This window comes from Nymphalis io, chromosome 23, assembly GCF_905147045.1.
Source record: "Nymphalis io chromosome 23, ilAglIoxx1.1, whole genome shotgun sequence".
In the NCBI taxonomy this organism is placed as follows: domain Eukaryota; kingdom Metazoa; phylum Arthropoda; class Insecta; order Lepidoptera; family Nymphalidae; genus Nymphalis; species Nymphalis io.
Genome location: NC_065910.1, coordinates 2,708,829 through 2,727,992, shown reverse-complemented (window position 1 = coordinate 2,727,992; position 19,164 = coordinate 2,708,829). Strand labels below are relative to the sequence as shown.

The 19,164-nt window shown below is 33.3% G+C and overlaps 1 protein-coding gene across 3 annotated transcripts in view; it reads left to right on the top strand.

Annotated features, from left to right (window-relative positions):
* Nucleotides 1-19,164, top strand: part of LOC126777680 (protein Wnt-5b-like) — a 54,861-nt gene that overhangs the window by 21,913 nt on the left and 13,784 nt on the right. For all 3 annotated transcript variants that reach the window (XM_050500811.1, XM_050500810.1, XM_050500812.1), the window contains exon 2: nucleotides 16,162-16,418. In XM_050500811.1, the coding sequence (XP_050356768.1) occupies nucleotides 16,162-16,418 (257 nt within the window). The remainder of the gene's footprint in view (nucleotides 1-16,161; nucleotides 16,419-19,164) is intronic.

Genomic DNA, 19,164 nt, shown 5'->3' with positions numbered 1-19,164 from the left:
TTCTAATTTGTATTTGCATCACACTAAGCAAATACTAATCTCACGCTTACATTTAATCGTAGCCAATTTTTGCATTCCGAATATAATCTTAATTTATTATTATTAATTCTTATAAAATTATTATTAAAAAAATAACAACGGCCGTTCTAATGCGTGAGTCAGACTAAGCTAAACAGTGCATCTCTAGTAATTGAGATATGAAATCAGGATAAGTAAATGAAACTCCCTTTCGCAATATTAGTATGTAATTGTATTGATATTATTTCTTCATAGTAATGCAATATACATGTACTTCATTTAACGACAATATTTAATTTAAGTCAAGTGTTATCGTTTAACAATAGATGTTGTTTATACAAATCTGGGGCTGAATTCTACTAAATTATAATGACTAACGATACGTTCCCGATTCAATTCCGATCCAACTTTGAATCATCTGTATTTATTCGAATCGCAACCGAAGCGATAATATTTTAATATATATCGTTATGTCAAAATCAAACTTAATTCTTAACTCTTATAACAATAATTAAATTAAATAATAGGAAAACGGAAAAACGGCGACGATCACGCTTCGATTCGATTGCGATTAAGTGACAATTTGTTAGTAGATTTGTAGCCCCAAGTGATCATAAGAATTTATTGAATCCTATTTCAATAACTTTATTACATATATTAGGATATGTACAATGTTTTAAAGTTTATAAATTGCAACAACTAAATTTCAAGTTATTACAAATTTTTAAAAAAAGTTAAGAATGAGTTATTGAGCAAAAACAATTCCACTTGAAAATCAAAGTGACGGCTAATGAAACGGTATAAAATATTTAAGCGTTTATAAATAAAAAATAATGTTTGCATGTTTATCGTACCATTCATCCGATTGTGATGAAAATTTATCGTTTCGTCTGCGTCATGATTTTTTCTTTGTCCTTCAATACAAAAGTTTTTTTACCCGTGCGAGGCCGGAACAACTAGTATAAAATTTGGCCAATTTAGCTTAAATTCAAGGTTTCCATAGTTTTCGTCTATAATTCATCTCATTCTTGGAGGTGAATAAGCACCGAGCCTTCTATTTAACATAAGATGAGACTTTCAGCAGTTGCATAGTTACGGGATGTTGCTTTACTGACATTTATTTATTTATTTATTAATAACAAAATATTCATATTTATTTTTATTCTTGGCACCCATAAGGCTTGTCAGCTTTGTGTGCTGATTTAACTAACAAACATAAACTCTAGACAAACTGACAAATATAATTAAAACACACACAAAGACACACACACAAGAAAAAAAAAGAAAAACGAAATAATAAAAAGTCGAGTTTTCACTGAATAAAGTAATAATAATATACTTTTTTAATATATTAAAACAGGACCAAAGTATTAAAGAAAGAGCATAGCTAGTTTATTGATATATGACAATATATCTGTATAGTGTAGACTCAGGACAAACAGACATGTTCATGCACTCAAATATCTGTCCTGGGTGGGAATCGAACCAACAACCTTCGGCGTGAAAGGCAAGCATCCACCAACCACGCTAACCGGCCCGTCAATTATAAAATAAAATTATTATTGAAAATGGTTTTTAAGTTGTTTTGTATATTTTATTACGTTTTACTGGTTCTGATACCTAAATGTTAAATATCTAAAGCTGATACACATTTTTATTAAATTTTGCGCAAAAATAACGCAAATATAAGAAATTAATTACTATTGAAATTTAAATTCAAGTACGTCAACAAAATTCAATTGCTTAGCGTAAAATAATGCCTACGCATGTTAAGTTATCCTATAAGTGAGGTATGCAATTTTTATATTTATGTTATTTAGCATTGTACTCTAGAATAAGAAACAAAATTGTATACAGCGTTGGCTTCCTATTTAATAAAAAAAAAGTATGAGTATTGTAAATGGTGTGTAGTATCAGCATTAATACATTATCGACGTCTTATTATGTTTACGAGTTATTTATAATTTTTAAAAAACATTTTAATAACAAATCGACTGCTTCGTTGGTAAACCGCAAGGCCGCAAATAAAAAGTTATTGGGTTTTTCTATAAGAAAATTCTCAGTAGCAGCCCGAAGTCTGGAAGTTGGAAGTGTGTTCACTCCCGTGCCTCGAAAAGCACGTGAAGCCGTTGATTCTGCGCCTGAACTCTTTCCGGTCGTGTCGGATTGCCGTCCCATCGGACTATGCGAGTTAGGGAATAGATACTGCACCTGTGTTTGCGCAAACACTTGTGCACTATAATATCTCCTGTGTAGTTGTCTAGTCTCATTGAGACTGGCCGCCGTGGCCAATATCGGTCTGGAGGACATTATTATTAATCAAAAATTAAAAGAACTTAATCTCCATTATAAAATACAAAATAAATAATATTTTAAGTACCAATTATAATTTATAACAATAATGAATAATAATTTAGTTTTTAACCGACCAGTGCTTAAAATTTTATTGTCGCCATGTAGCCGTGTCACATTTCGTAAAACTACACCTTATTCATAATATGGCCTCCACCACTCGAACACTATTCCCATCTCTCTCTCACTTACACACCGATCTTGTAACACACTATAACATCATATCGAGTCGAATAGTCAAGATGTTTATAAGAATATTCCTGCTTTGTGCGTTCCTAACGATTGTGACATCGAAAAATGTTATAGTCGGTCAGATAAATGATTACAACGGTATGGTCAGGAAAGTTCACGAACAAAAAGTAACGGCTACCGCTATTCCGTTTATTAAACGTGAACAAGAAGTGTATTTCGAATATCCTGTTGGCGATCAGAAGATAAAAGGTATAGCTATAAGGGACATGGACAATGGATTGTCTGAGCCTTCAATCACAAGGGGAGGCATAGGATTTGCCTTTGCTAATATCAAATTGAAGAGTGAGAGAGGATCCGGTCTCAACTACCAAATTGATATATACGCTTGATATGTGTTGTTGTGTTGAAAACTGTTGTGTTGTGTTTAAATAATCTTTGTTCCAACAGTCGGTGAGGTGATAGGTTTAATTAATATTTTGTAATTATGAAATAAAATATATTAATAGTCGTTTTTTTATTATTTCTGAATCAATCAACGTTATTAATATTACAAATTTGAAAGTAAGTTTGTAGTATTTTTATCACACGTAAAGATCAGGCTTCTAAATTAAAATGAAGCTTTACATAATATATTTCTATAATTAAGCAATAGTGTACGATACATATAAATACAAAAATTGTCTAGTGTAAAGTGTTAATATTTTTATAATCTTTATGCTAAATAAATACAGATACAAAATAATTTTTGGTTTTTACTAGAATAATTTCCATATTTTTTATTCTTGTGTAAATAAAGTATATATTTAGATTTTTTTTACGAACATTCAAAATACATAAAGTATAAAAAAGTCCGTCTACACAATTCGAGTATGATTTAATTTATCGCCTACACTCGTATTATCGCATACAAGGACGTCATTTAAATGGAGCGTAAATAACATTGTTGGTATAACTACGTCATTCAACATTTTCCTTATATATATAAATAAATACTCATTGTTAAGAGTGAAATGTTTGATATAAAAGATGATATATATTCTTTTCGTCAATAATATTTCATAGTAGAACAAGACAAGTAAATAGTAATATGTAAATGCCATCTTGCTATATTTTAAAATACTGAGTGACTCAGATGATACATGAATAAAAAGAAAGTGGTCGCATTTTTATTACTTATATATATTAGATATATGTATCTTTGCTTATCAGACTTCGTCTTAGATTTTCGTTTACGATTTGTTTTTTTTTGTTTGTTAAAGAGCTATTTTCCAAGCAGCCAATTCCGAGTATGGCGGCCATTCTCAAGGGGGACTAGACATCTGTGCGGGAAATATTACAGGGCACAAACGTGTGCACAAACTCAAGGGCAATTTATTCCTTAAATCTCATAATCCGATGGGACGGGAAATCACAAACAGCATTGCTAACTTTCAGACTCCGGGCTGCTACTAAGAATTTCGAATAAGAAAAACCCAACAACTTTTTATAGCTCCAAGCACTAAAAAAACAGAAATATTCCTAGAAAAAAGATTTCATATATCCTGTGTGTGCATATATATTGATTGAACGATAAAGAAGTTGACTTGACAAAGTAAGTGAGGAGAGCAGAGACAATGAAAATGACAGCTCCGACTACCAATCACTAGACTCCTTTTGGCATTTTGAGAATAAAAAAGCCATAATATAAGTTAATAAAAATGGGCGTTATTATGTTGATACTATACTCACTGCCTCTTAACTGTACTAAAGTAGTACTACTTTGACTGCATTGTTGGTATAGTGGCTAGACATGACGATGACTCCGCAGACCCAGAGGTCCTGGGTTCAAATTCCAATATAGGCCAATAAAAAAAGTTATTGGCTTTTTTGGTCGAAATTTCGGCACGGAGTCTGGATTGCTGCCTGCACCTGAATTCTTTCCGGTCGTGTCGGAATGCCGTCCCATCGGATTATGAGAGTTAGGGAATACGAGAGTGTACCTGTGTGTGCGCAAACGCATACACTTGTGCGCTATAATATGTCCTGCGCAGTTGGCTAATCTATCTTCAGATTGGTCGCCGTGGTCGAAATTATTTTTATTACAGTATATACTTGACTTTGTTATAAGACTATAATTGAAAAATATTTGTTCGCAAATAAAAAGCAACACGTCTTTTAATTTACTTTAATAAAAATCTTTTTTGCAAATACATTCACATCTATCACATAATTACTTCGAAACAAATCAAGACGTCACTTCCCGTGGTTATAAATAAAATTATTAGTTTGTATCGCGTAAATTTGAACAAAAAAATTATACCCTCGGAAAATACTCGGACTGTTTAATTCAATCTTCACAAACCTCTGTCCAATACCCCCTCCCTTTATATACGCTTCTCCCCATTTATCGTCTCTCAAATCCAATATTTTTATGGCATTAATGACTTCGTTTTTCGTGCAGTTCACAGTAAGTGTCTCTGATCTAACCCAAATCGCTGGATTTTCTTGATGTACCTTACTGTAAATTATCTTCGACGCGGTATCCGGATAGCCGAGCAGTAAATCATGGGTGTTGATTTGAACTATCAACGATATTAAAGTAACAATAAAAATTGGAGACATATTTGACACGTCTTTATATGCGAATGTTGGTAGAACTAATGTCAAAGACCGAAATATGGAAGCAAGAGGTTTGTTATACAAGAAATTAACGGAGACTCGTGAACTTGTAATATTCTATGAATGATTCGTTGTGCTAATAGACATAACTATTCCATAAGAGGTATTTTGTCAACATAGGCCTAGAGATCTAAATATACATAAACTGTGACCGCTGTCTGTAAGTATTATTGATTGTTTCGCAATATATAAAAGCTTATATGAAGCTTAATTAATAATTGTATTCTTATTGTAATTACAATATCAACTGATATCAAAGTTACTTATAATGTCTGTCTGGAAATATTAATAAGAAAGAAATAGTACCAGTAACAGCCTGTTAATGTTCCACTGCTGGGCTAAGGCCTCCTCTCCCTTTTAAGGACAAGGTTTTGGAGCTTATTCCACCACGCTGCTCCAATGCGGTTTGGTAGAATACACATGTGGCAGAATTTCAATGAAAACTGACACATGCAGGTTTCCTCATGATGTTTTCCTTCACCGTCAAGCACGAGATGAATTATAAACACAAAGAAAGAAATAGCAATAATAAATATCGGTAGTACCGATAAAACAAAATCTTAGTATAAAAAGTTTGGAATTTTGACTGCAAAATCTAATAAGTTAACGGGGCGTGACGTAGACACCTACAATACACTCTATTTAAGATTACACTTAAAAAATAACATATATAATGTTCTCCAGACCGATTTCGGCTACGGCGGCCAATCTAAAGAGAGATTAGCCAACTACGCAGGAGATATTATAGTACACAAGTGTGTACGCAAACTTGTGCACTATAATATCTCCTGCGTAGTTGCCTATAATAAATATATTAATACAGGCAACGAAACATAGCAAAATCAAAATTATCTGAAGCGTAATTATTCCAAAAAACTTTTCATAATATTTGAATAATCCACAATATAATTTATGTACGTGCAGTGTCACGGCCAAAGTTAATACACTTTACATATTAACGTTATTTGTAAGTTTAATATAAAATTGTATCCGTTGTTACAATAATAACATCGAAAACATACATATTAGCATCTCGTCAATAACATAATGATCTCATTCTAACAAATCTTCCATAACTATAAAAGAGATCGATTCTTCTAGAACCATCATTTGAACATCGGATTTGTTGCAATTATTATCTTCCATAAAAATGTTAAGAGTATCAATACTGTTTCTTGTGAATTTAACATTAGTGATTTCGAATGATATTCGTCTGGGATTCACATCACCACATTCAACGAAAATACTGAGTGAAATTAAAGAAGCAGATCCAGCATTATGGAAGAGAACTGACGATATCATCGTGAATGCGCCTGAGAACGAAGTAATTAACGCTGTTTTTGTAACTGATTTAAGAGAATATAAAGATGGTGAAGCGTACATCGAGAGTGGGAGTGTTGGTGAAAAAAGTGTTACGATAGGATTAAAAAGTCCATCAATATTAAGAGGATACAAGTTTGAAGTAGAAGTGTACTCCATTAATCCAAATTCGAGATACAATATTAAAGGTGGTCTGACTCAAATAAATTCCGATACTCAATTCGCTAGAAAATATTAAAATAAATAAATTTTATAAAGTGATTCTTGATTAATTTATTTTGAATTTCCATTTATTGTTGTGTTCGCTGGTCTAGATGGGATTTCAAAAACTTCGGACATAAAACTATTTTTAAGTTTATTGTGAGTAAAAATATCTCAATGTTAAAATATATTTGACGTGAGGTCAAAAGGGCTATTCTCAGTTTGGAATGCTTGATTTATACTTGGTGGTCCGTCTGGGTAGGTATCACCCACCCATAAGATATTCTACCACCAAACAGTAATACTTAAATTTGTTGTGGGCTTTGTTCCAAAGATTGAGGGGGTATCGACAATGTATTTCTAATAGTGCCAATGTTTATGGGCTTATCAATAGGTGGCCCATTAACTCGTCCCGAAAAAAAGATGATTGTTATTGTCATGACACTGGTGTTATTATGAATTTATTTTTGGTAAATTTATGCATTAGTAGTATTTACATTGAAGCTTTAAATATTTACGAATTAAAAATAGCTACTTTACAAATCATGAGCGTGGAATGTTGGCATGAATGCTAGCTGCATTTCCCCTTTGAATAGCAATTACGATCCTCTTGGCGAAAATGAGCCAGCCCTCCCGTCACCAGTAGAGGTAATTGTGTTTAGATTGAAAATATGTTGTGTATTATTATTATTATTTATTACAATATACGTAGTCGTTTCCAATTAAAGTATTAAAATTAAGTTATTTATCATAAGAAAATGAAATCTATCAGTCTCTAAATGTCCCAATGATTCGAAGCGATTTTCTATTAATTTTTCTATCGGCTGATCCATATTACGTTCAAAAATAATCTCAAACAGTAGCGCCTGTTTATTATAACGTATTATAACTTTTTGAAATGTATATTGTTAAGTACCAACATCGCAATGTTAAATATATTTGACGTAAGGTCGAAGGGACGAATCGAATTTTTGATTGTTTGTTTAATGTTTAAAAAGTATACGTAGAGGAAATTAATTCAATAAAACATCTTCGTTTCTGTGTTTCAATAAGGAGTTTATAGTTATATATTCTTTACACAGAGATATAAATCTATGATATATTTCCTCTAATATATAAAACAAAAGATATAGTATTAGTGTCACTATGCGTCTTTTGTCGTGTTTCTATTACTATTAACTATTTTCGTGTTACAGAGTTAACGGGTATAGACACTGCTGCTTGTGGCTACTATCAATACTCAAATCTAATCGAATATATTAGTATAAGACTTTAGACAATTTAGTACATTTTAATTATTTGACATAATCCTAACAAAAGGAAGATCAAGACCGCAAAAAGCCAAATCATTACTCTTTAAAAATAAACAATAGGATATAATTTCCGCGCGAGATCCAACGATTGCTGATTCAACGCATTATTGGCAGACATACTTTCTGATAAGGAATATCGGACTTTTCTTATAAAAGTACATTTTACGACAGCTTAAAATTTAATCAAGTATAAAAAAGGTTTTTTTAGATTAACTAAGACGTTTGTTCGAATAAAACAAAGTTTATAAAGACTACGCTTTTTATATTTACTGTTTCAATACTTATCATTTGACTGAATAATTGATAGAAAACAAACACCGTAACCTATAACTCTCGGAGCATAATATTGCGCAATAGTTCTTTAGATAACGTTACCTAATAGACATAAAACATTTTTGATAGTTATTTTGCTAACGCGGAATTCATTCTCCGTCTCGCGAAAAATAAAGGTTGAGATACTGAGGCGTATATTGGTCAGAGACGAATCCAGGTAGAAGGCTAGCCAATACTCAAAGACCGGAGAAATAATATGATTTTATTTAAGACACGTCACAATTGTTTGAGGATTCTGTACTGACTGATCAATGCATTATAATAATCTAATAAGAAATTGTTATGATTTCGTCATCGTGCCAAATATGAAGCACAACTAAAAAGGCGATGTGCTGACGGCACAAAGGCATAGCTAATTAGTCAAAAATTTCGAGAAAGGTCGATTGGTAAATCATATTAAAATAGCGTAAATTGATTATATGAAATATAGTAACAGCTTTTAACTGTCGCACAGCTGAGCTAATATATACTTTTTCCATTTAAGGAAAAAGTTAGAAGTTTTTTGGTGGCTACACATGTGTCAAATTTTCAACCAACAAATGCAGTACCTCACGTTATTTTCCTTCAATACCGATCACGATATAAATTCTAAACACAAATTAAACAGACCTAAGCACGAACCATCTCAGCTGTTTATATAATAACTATGTATTATTTTTATATACCTTGGTTTCTTCGTAAGAAAACACATGAAATTCTAAGAAACGTGTAGGATGACGACACACGATAAAAGAGTCACCTTCAATAGAGTTCTGTCTTCAGCGTTGACATCATTGAGGAAAAGTGGTTTATTTCGTTTAGCATTATCACTACAATGCCATTGTCTTATATATACTTACACATACATTGAACGAGTACACACATAATACATTATACATATATACATTATAAGTCATCGTTATATTAATAAAAAATAAAAAATAAATTGATTAATTAAATAAGTGGGTAGGTACCACCCACTCATCTGATATTCTACCGCAAAACTTGGTATTGTTGTGTTCATTAATATTAACATGGCGTCAACACCCTTATGCTTCTAATTATAGTACCGCGTTCACCCTCCAAACTGAGAAATGCAAAGTTTTATTTAATTGGTATTTTTTACAAAGAAATAAAGTTAAGATTTTAAGATTAATTAAGTTTTTAAATGAAGAAACATATAAGGATGTCGTGAAATGTTCTGTAGACAATTTTTACTAATCCTTTATGCATTTTTGTATGGTTAGCGAAAAGTGAATTTGTTTTTTATAAATTAAGAAGGCAGAGTTGATAAATAGTCACCTGTACCATAGACATGGACCCTGTAAGGTAAATTAACCATTTCTTACATGGTCAACGAGCTATCAATCTTGGAAACTAAGATGTCCCTGTAATTATACTGACTCATTCACCCTTCGGTTTGAAGGGTGAATGAGTCATGAGGAAGACAACAATTATAAATATGCTGTTTAGCGGTTGAATATATGATGATTGGATGGTACTCAGACGGGCTTGTACAAAGCCCTACCGCCAAGTTTATTTTCTTGATCAATTGATTTGATAATTATAATATATATTATTGCCAACATTGCGGAGCCAGGACATCCCCGAGTCGAAATGTTAACAGTCTTAGCGATAATAAGATTCGTCGAGGAAAACCCGCCATTAAGGTCATACTCCGAACAGATACACAATTATTGTAATGTTAATTTTATTTAATTACATATTATTTAATACCAGTATACAACCTCACCAAAACCTTTTTAACTTGATACCTCATTTAAAAAATCTCTGAAGTCTGACATTATAATCACAAGTAATAAACACACGACCTTGTTACAGTTTTATTATATATAAATATGTACATAATATATGTATATAAGATTAAATGTCACAATATTCATACTCGCTTTCAATTTCCAAGTACAATGTCATGGAATCTTCGAATTTCAATATAGATAATATATAACATATTTGTATGTTTAACGTGACACTGCAAACCGCGTCATATGACATGTCTTCAGCGTGATGGATTTGAAAACTCCTTTCACGGTGTTTACATTTATGAACAGTATAACGCATGATACAACCGAAACTTACATTATATAGTTTTATAATTATTGACGAGCCGGTTGGCGTGGTAGATACTTGCCTTTTCACGCCGAAGGTTGTGGGTTCGTTTCCCACCCAGGACAGACATTTGTGTGCATGAACATGTCTGTTTGTCCTGAGCCTGGGTGTAATTTTCTATATAATTATGTATTTACAAAAGAAAAGTAGTATATGTAGTATATCAGTTGTCTGGTTTCCATAGCACAAGCTTTGTACAAGCTTAATTTGGGATCAGATGGCCGTGTGTGAAAAATGTCCCAGGATATTATTATTATTATTATATAATAGTTTTGTAATCATTCTAAATGTTTTTACGCGTTAATTTACTGTTTGTTATTCGTAAATCTTTACTAATATTAAGTCGAAAGTTACTTTGTTTATTTGTCTGTCTTACGGGTCTATATAACCTCAAAGGCTTCGTTTGATCCAGCATAACAATTTTTTTTTAATCAATCCCATTGTAAATAATATGTGTAAATTAAAATTGGGGGTATATTATACTAATGTCAATACATTGAGAAAATACCCAAATTTACCTCGCAATAAAAAAAAATACTGTAAATACACCACGGAATATGGTATACATATAAACTGAATTTAAAAGAATATATGGTCCTATGTAAGTTACATTAAAAAGGCTTTAAATTTGTTTTTGGAAATTATACTCTGACAAAGTACATGTTTGCTCATTTCTTCCTACCGTCTGTCCTATGCCGCCGAACCAATCTATTACATCAGAAAATATGCTTGCGCAAACGCATATTTATACATACTATGTAAGTACATAAATCTATAACACAAATAAGTGATACAATTTTCAACTTATATTCGATGAATTGGATATGACTGTAATAAAAATAAATAATATTATAAAGTTTTATAAATTATCATACCTGCCGGTAAATATTAAATATAGTTACGTGCACGGTGGAAACGAGGTTAGCTGCTGTTGTGTGGCGGTAACGCGAGTGAAAATTTCGATTCAATCTGGGATCAGTTTTGTAAACATATTGTTACGGGTACAAAATAATTAATCTAAAAATAAGCCCTATTAAAAAATTTACTAATAAGTTATTTATAATTGTTTAAAAACAAAATATACAAATAAATATAATACGTCATAAGATATCTTGCTTCGCTCTTGCATAACTCTATCATTTTCTATATAAAACGACATTCCTTCATTATCAAGTTAGTGCTAAACGAACGAACGAATGCAACATGCGTGCCTTAACAAAATTTTTCCTTTTGTGCTTCATCGCCGCTTCTTCTTGCCAAAGCCATGATTTGGCGCTCGGGCAAGCTTCGTACGGTGACGTTGTGATTTACAAAGTAAATGAATACAAATACGGATTTCCCCTTGTCGTGCGAACAAGTATCATCGAGTATCCAGAAGCAGGGCAACAGAACTACGCCTATATTAAAGCGATTTTCATCAAAGACAACTACATCGACGGCACAGGGGGATACCCTACCATCTCAGCTGGAGGCGTAGGACAACGCTTCGTTAAAATCAAGCTGAAGAGTCAAAGAAGCCACGGATTCAACTTTACTATAACAATTTACGGAAGATACTAACAAGTTATGAGGCCCTAGTACTTATCACAGTTTTTTTTTTGTATTATCGCTTGCCATATCAAAGTCATGTTGTAAATAATTAATTATTACGTGTTGCTTAAGTATTTATTAAAATTACATTAATTTATTACTTTGATTTTAATTATTATCGAGCACAGACCAAAATAATTTATATATTTTTTTGTTTCGTATTCATGAAATCGATTATACATATTGTTTGGTATGTTGCTTTAATAGTTTTTTTGGAAAGGAACAAAGTTACATACATGAGATAAGCATATAACTAATTAGAATACAATATTAGTTGTAGTCACATAAAATTGCGTTTATTCCGTTCCATTAATTACTTTTTCACAATATTATTAATATATACTTAAAATTAAAAACATCTGTATGAAAACAGATGTTTTTAGTTTTAAGTAAATAATAATAACAGCGTTAAGTATTATTATTGCCGAAATAACAGTAAAAATAGTGTCGTGTACCTACAGGAATTATATTAATTGAGGAATTATGAAAGATAAAAAAAAAAACGATTAAAAAACAAAACAGATAATAAAATAAAATAAAACGAATCCTTGAATAATCCAAAGAGACGATTAAATTTTAGCTATGTCATTAGTTTGTAATTTAACTCAAACTAATTATAATTTATTTTCTTATTAACCTAGAATCGTTATCACGCTATTTCACGCTATTATTGCCAAATGATTAATTTACTTAGAAGTCAAGATAAAGTAATGTTTACAAGATGTTATATGACTACGAATGTTAAGCAACAATTACAAGTAAAAACACACTTATTTTTAAGCATGTATTAATTCAATTGACTGTATTATATGTATTTAATACTAGCTAGCCTAGGCTCCGAGCGGGTAGAGAAAAGGGTGTATATAAAACGTTTATACTGAAGGACAAACTGTAGCGCACGCCGAGCACACCAGAGTTTCAATTGGATGAATGATTTAGCAACGCACAGAGAACAATCATACAAACATTCATTTTCATTTATTAAGAAGATACTGCGGTATTCTCCCCTAAGGTTATTAGTGTCAGTAAAAAATATAAGCGATTTTAAATCAACAACGCGTACACACAAATAATACTACTAGTAATTTATGCACGCCTGGTGGTGTATTTTTAATTATCATTTATTTTATATAACTAGTTTGGAATATTTTTTTTACACAATACAAAAAACATACTTTTATTATTTAATGTGAAACAACTAAAAGCCGAGATGGCCCAGTGGATAAAATGCGTGACTCTTAAACCGATGATTGCGGGTTCAAAACCACGCAAGCACCACTTAATTTTCATGTACCTAATTAGTATTTGTGTTTATAATTCATGTCTTGCTCGACTGTGAAAGCGAATAGCGCGAGGAACCTGAATGTGATTAATTTCATTGAAATTCTGCCATATGTGTATCCACTAACCCGCATTGGAGTATTGTGGAATAAGCTCTAAACCTGCTCCTCAAGGGAAGAGTAAACCATAGCCCAGCAGTGATACATTCACAGGTTTACTATTTTACTTTATCTCTCTTTGGAGTAAGACCGACTTGTATGCCGTGACTGAAAACGGCATGACGTTCTTTTATACCGTCACGCCTCCTCTACGTCGCCACCGCGCCGCTCTCCACTCCCTTGTGAGTTGGTGGCGCTAATACTATTTACACTTCATTGTTACAATAATAAGAAAAAATATATTTATTTTAGTAACGAAACTGTATTTTTATTTATTTTTACTCCATATTTATTTCTGTATATATTTTAACCATAAATTCTTTCAATAACCATCATACTATACGTCCCCTCAAGGCACAAACTTAAGTCTGTATTTACATATAGAACTTTCGTCTGGACGACAAAAGTATTTGAATAAAAGTATTTTTCAGTTTAAAAATTAGACAACTAGGCTAGGTTTCAAATTGCGGATGTGTTCATAAAAATGGAAATTTTCCGTTATATATTTTAAAATGAACTTTGCACGCATATCTTATTAAATAGAAAAAAAAAATCATTGGAATAATTTCTTAATCAGCGAAGATGTCGAATAACATTTAAAAAAATACGCCGAATTGATAACCCCCTTGTTTAAAACAGACAAACCATCAAATAGATAATACCAACGCGGGCCCTGGCCCTTGATCAAGCTAGAGCTAGACTGTCTCTCGGCGCCCTTTGGTCGACGCTCTCACTTCACATAAATTGCATTTCAGTTAATGTTATATAAATAATAATTATCACATTTATAAAAATCAAACACCGCTTATGTACACCTGGAATTGTTTTTGTCATTTTCTCTGAACCTGGTACCTTGAGCGATCTCTCCTCTCGCTCTACCCCAGGGCCGGCGCTGGATGGTACATTTGATCACTTCACAGATACCTAATGAGTCTCGAGTTACCTGGCTCTACTTGTTCCGTAAAACATAATTTATAAGCCATTAGGAGCGAAGACGATATCAGATTATACAGTGGGCCTGTAATTACGTTTATTTGATAAACGAACACCAGGAACTTGTTACGAACTGAATATATTTAAATACGTTGGATACCTTTTGGGGCTAGTTTTATAGAAAATTAAAGTTCAATTTTAAATTAACGAATACAATTACAAAACACCAAAAAGGTTCTAATGAATAAATAAATCTGGTATTTATTTATGCAAACCGATAGTCTTTTCAGATATCAACAATTTATTTTTTCTAGTAAAGGTAGGCGGACGTGCATATGGGCTACCTGATTGTAAGTGGTCCCCTACATCTATAGACATTGACATTGTAACAAATGTTAACCATCGCTTACATCACTGATTCGCCACCAACATTTGGAACTAATACGTTATGTCCCTTGTCTGTCTGTAATTACACTGGCTCACTCACCCTTCAAACTGGAACCGGAATAACAAGTATTGTAGTAAAATATCTGATGAGTGGTACCTACCCAGACGAGCTTGCACAAAGCCCTATCACCAATAAAATTTCTTAAGGATCTTTTTTTTTAATTCGATATGTACTGTTTGTCTATAAAACTGGCTGTACTATTTATTGATAATGCTGATAATGCAAGACGCGCTTCTTATTAACATTCATGTAAAAAAGAAAAAAACATTCCATTGCTATGCAATAAGATCATCTGCTATCAAAGAGGAGATTTGGAGCTTATTCCATCACGCTGCCCCAATGCGTTTTGGTGGATATATGTGGCAGATTTTTATACGAAACTTGTATTGTAGGCTACGCAGTGACTTCAGCGCCGAGCACGAGATTAATTTATAAACACAAATTAAGCACATACAAATTCAGTAGTGCGCGCTCGGTTTAGAAATGTGTTGTCTTAATTAGTGAGTATTCTTAATAAAACAATAAGTATTAATAAAAACTTCCATTAGAAAATTTACCGTCAGAAGGATATACATATGTCAGAGATAATAAATTTAAGCGGGTATACGACGTCACTTTTTAGAATAGCAACACCACACAACGTGATGTATGTCATATAGGCTGGTCGGTTTTCAGACGTCAAATTGTGAAAATATAACGGGTTTTTTATTACTCAGCGGACTGATGGAAATAAAAATCGTTTCTCGAGCGAACTCCTTGGTCTCTTGCAAAATCAACATATTGGACGACAATGGCGGCCATTTACATGGCAATCCATTTGAATCCGCGACATATATATAATTTTTTTAATCAGCTGCGAAGTTAGCCGCGTTATGTAATGATGACTGCCTGAATTTGAGCTTGGTGGCCAATTCTACTAAACTATAACGATTACTACACGTTCCCGGTCCAATTTTGACTATTCTATAATTATTCGGATCGGAACCGAACCGGTAGGATTTGTCAGATATACCGTTATGTCAAAATGGATAAAGGAAATAATTACGTTTCGATTCGATCGCGTTAAGGTGACATTTTTTTAGTAGAATTGGCTACCCTATCTATTTTGGTTGACATCGTCTAAATTATTCACTGAGATAACGAATTGTTACAATATTACATATATATATATTATAACGATTACTCTTTATATGATATATATTAAAAAGGCATTTGTTGCTTTTAATCGAAATTTGTATTTTGAATTTCGTTTCAGTAACATGGGACTACTCGAGTTTGAAGAATGGACGAACCAAACCGATCTATTTTCTGATAAGTCCAGGATGTGTGCGAGGTTGCGAGGCCTAACTCCAGGGCAGAGAAGGGTTTGCAGACGTCATAAAGATCACATGCCCGCGGTTGGTGACGGTGTGAAGCGAGGAATTAAGGAATGCCAGCACCAGTTCCAAAATCGAAGATGGAATTGTACTGTCACGGAAGATGATACGGTCTTCGGGCCCTTGACATTAATCGGTAAGACTATTCTTATTGCAAATATAATGGATATTATAGAATAAACTAAGCCAAAATTATTTTTTCACACATTAGAATCAGCATGTCAAAACCATCATTTGAAAAGCAATAGTGATGAGATAATCTAACAACATATTGAACTAATATTAGGCAATAGTTATCTGCATATATAAAAGAATAACTGACTGTATATATGACTATAGATATGACAGCGGCAGCGACGGCTGAGCGATAGAGCTGTCTTTGTCTATGTTCGGTGGTACGGGGTCCACTGGTGGTAGGGCTTTGTGCAAGCTCGTCTGGTTAGGTACCACCCACTCATCAGATATTCTACCGCAAAACAGCAATACTTGATATTGTTGTGTTCCGGTTTGAAGGGTGAGTGAGCCAGTGTAATTACAGGCACAAGGGACATAAAATCTTAGTTTCCAAGGTTGGTGGCGCATTGGCTATAAGCGATGGTTGACATTTCTTAGAATGCCAATGTCTAAGGGCGTTTGGTGACTTTTAACGAGTAATACATATAATGCGTAATTTCTGTATTTATATAAATCAATTTACTACTTTTATCTAATATCTTAATAAAATATAGTGTCCATAAACATGCGTTAACGGAGGCCGAGGCAATCCTTTGTAATAAAACACAATAAAAATATCGTAAAAACTCTTTATTATATCATAAACGAGACATTTGTTTCTCTTTTATCTTATTCCCCTTCTGTATTAATTTCCTTTGACCTATATTAGTACACTATTTATGAACTTTGCTATGTTAAGTATGTATTAGTTTCGCCCGCGACTTCTCCCATGTTTGTTTTTGTACAGGGGTTACAAATAAAAGGTTGCTAGAGTTTTTGGAAAACTAGATGCTAGATTTTTCTTGCAGCGTTCAGTTACTTTCGCGTAAACAAAATATAAACTAAAACAAAAATGACGAATACATATAAAATGCCTCTGAAGGATGCATTTTCAGAAATATGTTCTTAGTGATCACTATGTTATTTATATAAGGAACTAGAAGTGCAAAATTGTAATTGTCAGTGAGTTTTAAATTTGAAGTTAGAATGTTCTTCTTACGTTTGCTGTGTTCCTAGTCAAACAAACTGAAAAGTGTGGCGTTGCCTTAAAAAAATGCTTTTTTTATTTAATAATTTTGTTTTTTTGTCTTGCAATTTTTTTATAACAAACATTAATATGAAAAGTGAAACTTATAATATAAATCTAAAAAAAATCGAAACGAATTTAATTAAGGCAAAATCAAAATAAACCTGCCAACGTATGTTATAAAAAAATACCGTTATATTTATTTGTATTAATTTTATCTATAAAAATTAATTAATATAGAAACTAGTTGATTTCGCAAACATCTGAAAGCCGTTTCAACTAGTTTTAATAATTAATCAAAGAACGACAAAAGCAATCAAAATAATGGTGTTTAAAAGATTATTTCTACTTGCGAGTACTAAATGTACAGTAACAGCCTGTTAATGTCCCACAGCTGGGCTTAGGCCTCGTCTTCCTTTTTGAGGAGAAGGTTTGGAGCTTATTGCACCACGCTGCTCCAATGCGGGTCGGTAGAATACACATGTGGCAAAATGAAATTAGACACATGCAGATTTCCTCACGATGTTTTCCTTCACAGTCAAGCACGAGATGAATTATAAACACAAATTAAGCACATGAAAATTCAGTGGTGCTTGCCCGCACTAAGTACTAAATGTACTTACTACTAAATAAAAAGCAGTTGAGTTTTAAGAGGACGTTGGATAAGTAATATTTAACCTTTTAATTTTAAAGCATGCCACGGGCAGTGGCAACCAGCGGAGCCGATTGCGAATGTTGCCCCGCGAATCGCACGAGCGTCAGGCGACGTGGCGAACGATAGAAATAATCTGGAACTCAAAATCGTTTAATTGTATTCGCCGCGAAATAATGGACATAACGGATTTTTCATAGTTGCGTTTAAGTTAATGTTCGATTTTTTTGCGTTAACTGAAGTTTTGTATATTTAATTTTATTTAATTTTAATTTTATTTAAGGAGCATGCATAGGAAAGAAAAATAGATGGAATTTCCACATTACGTCAATCAATCAATCAACAGCCAATCGTTGTCCACTGCTGAACATAGGCCTCTCCCAAGGTGCGCCAAAGCTCCCTGTCCTCCGCCTTCCGCATCCAGTTGGTGCCCGCCACCTTCTTAAGGTCGTCGGTCCACCTGGCTGGAGGGCGCCCTACGCTGCGCTTGCCGATTCGCGGTCTCCACTCTAGGACTCGTCTGCTCCAACGGCCATCGGTCCTACGACATACGTGACCAGCCCACTGCCACTTCAGCCTGCTAATTTTGCAAGCTATGTCGGTGACTCCGGTTCTTTTCCGGATAATCTCATTTCTGATCTTATCCTTCAAAGATACTTCGAGCATAGCTCGCTCCATAGCACGCTGAGCGACTTTGAATTTGTGGACTAGTCCCGCAGTTAGTGTCCACGTTTCGGCACCGTATGTCATGGCAGGTAAGACGCATTGGTTGAAGACTTTCGTCACGTTACGTGGTGTCTAAATTTTCAACGTTGACAAATATAGTAATTAGCTCTCTAGAATTGCCCCTTAACCTATAGCAGCGCCGCGCGCCGCCGCTTCGTTCGCGCCGTCCGTTCTACGAACGCCGAGTAGTTACCACCATACCATTTATTTAAGCAGCAATACTTAATTTGTTCTTCTGCCTATGTATCCTGTTTTACGGTTTGT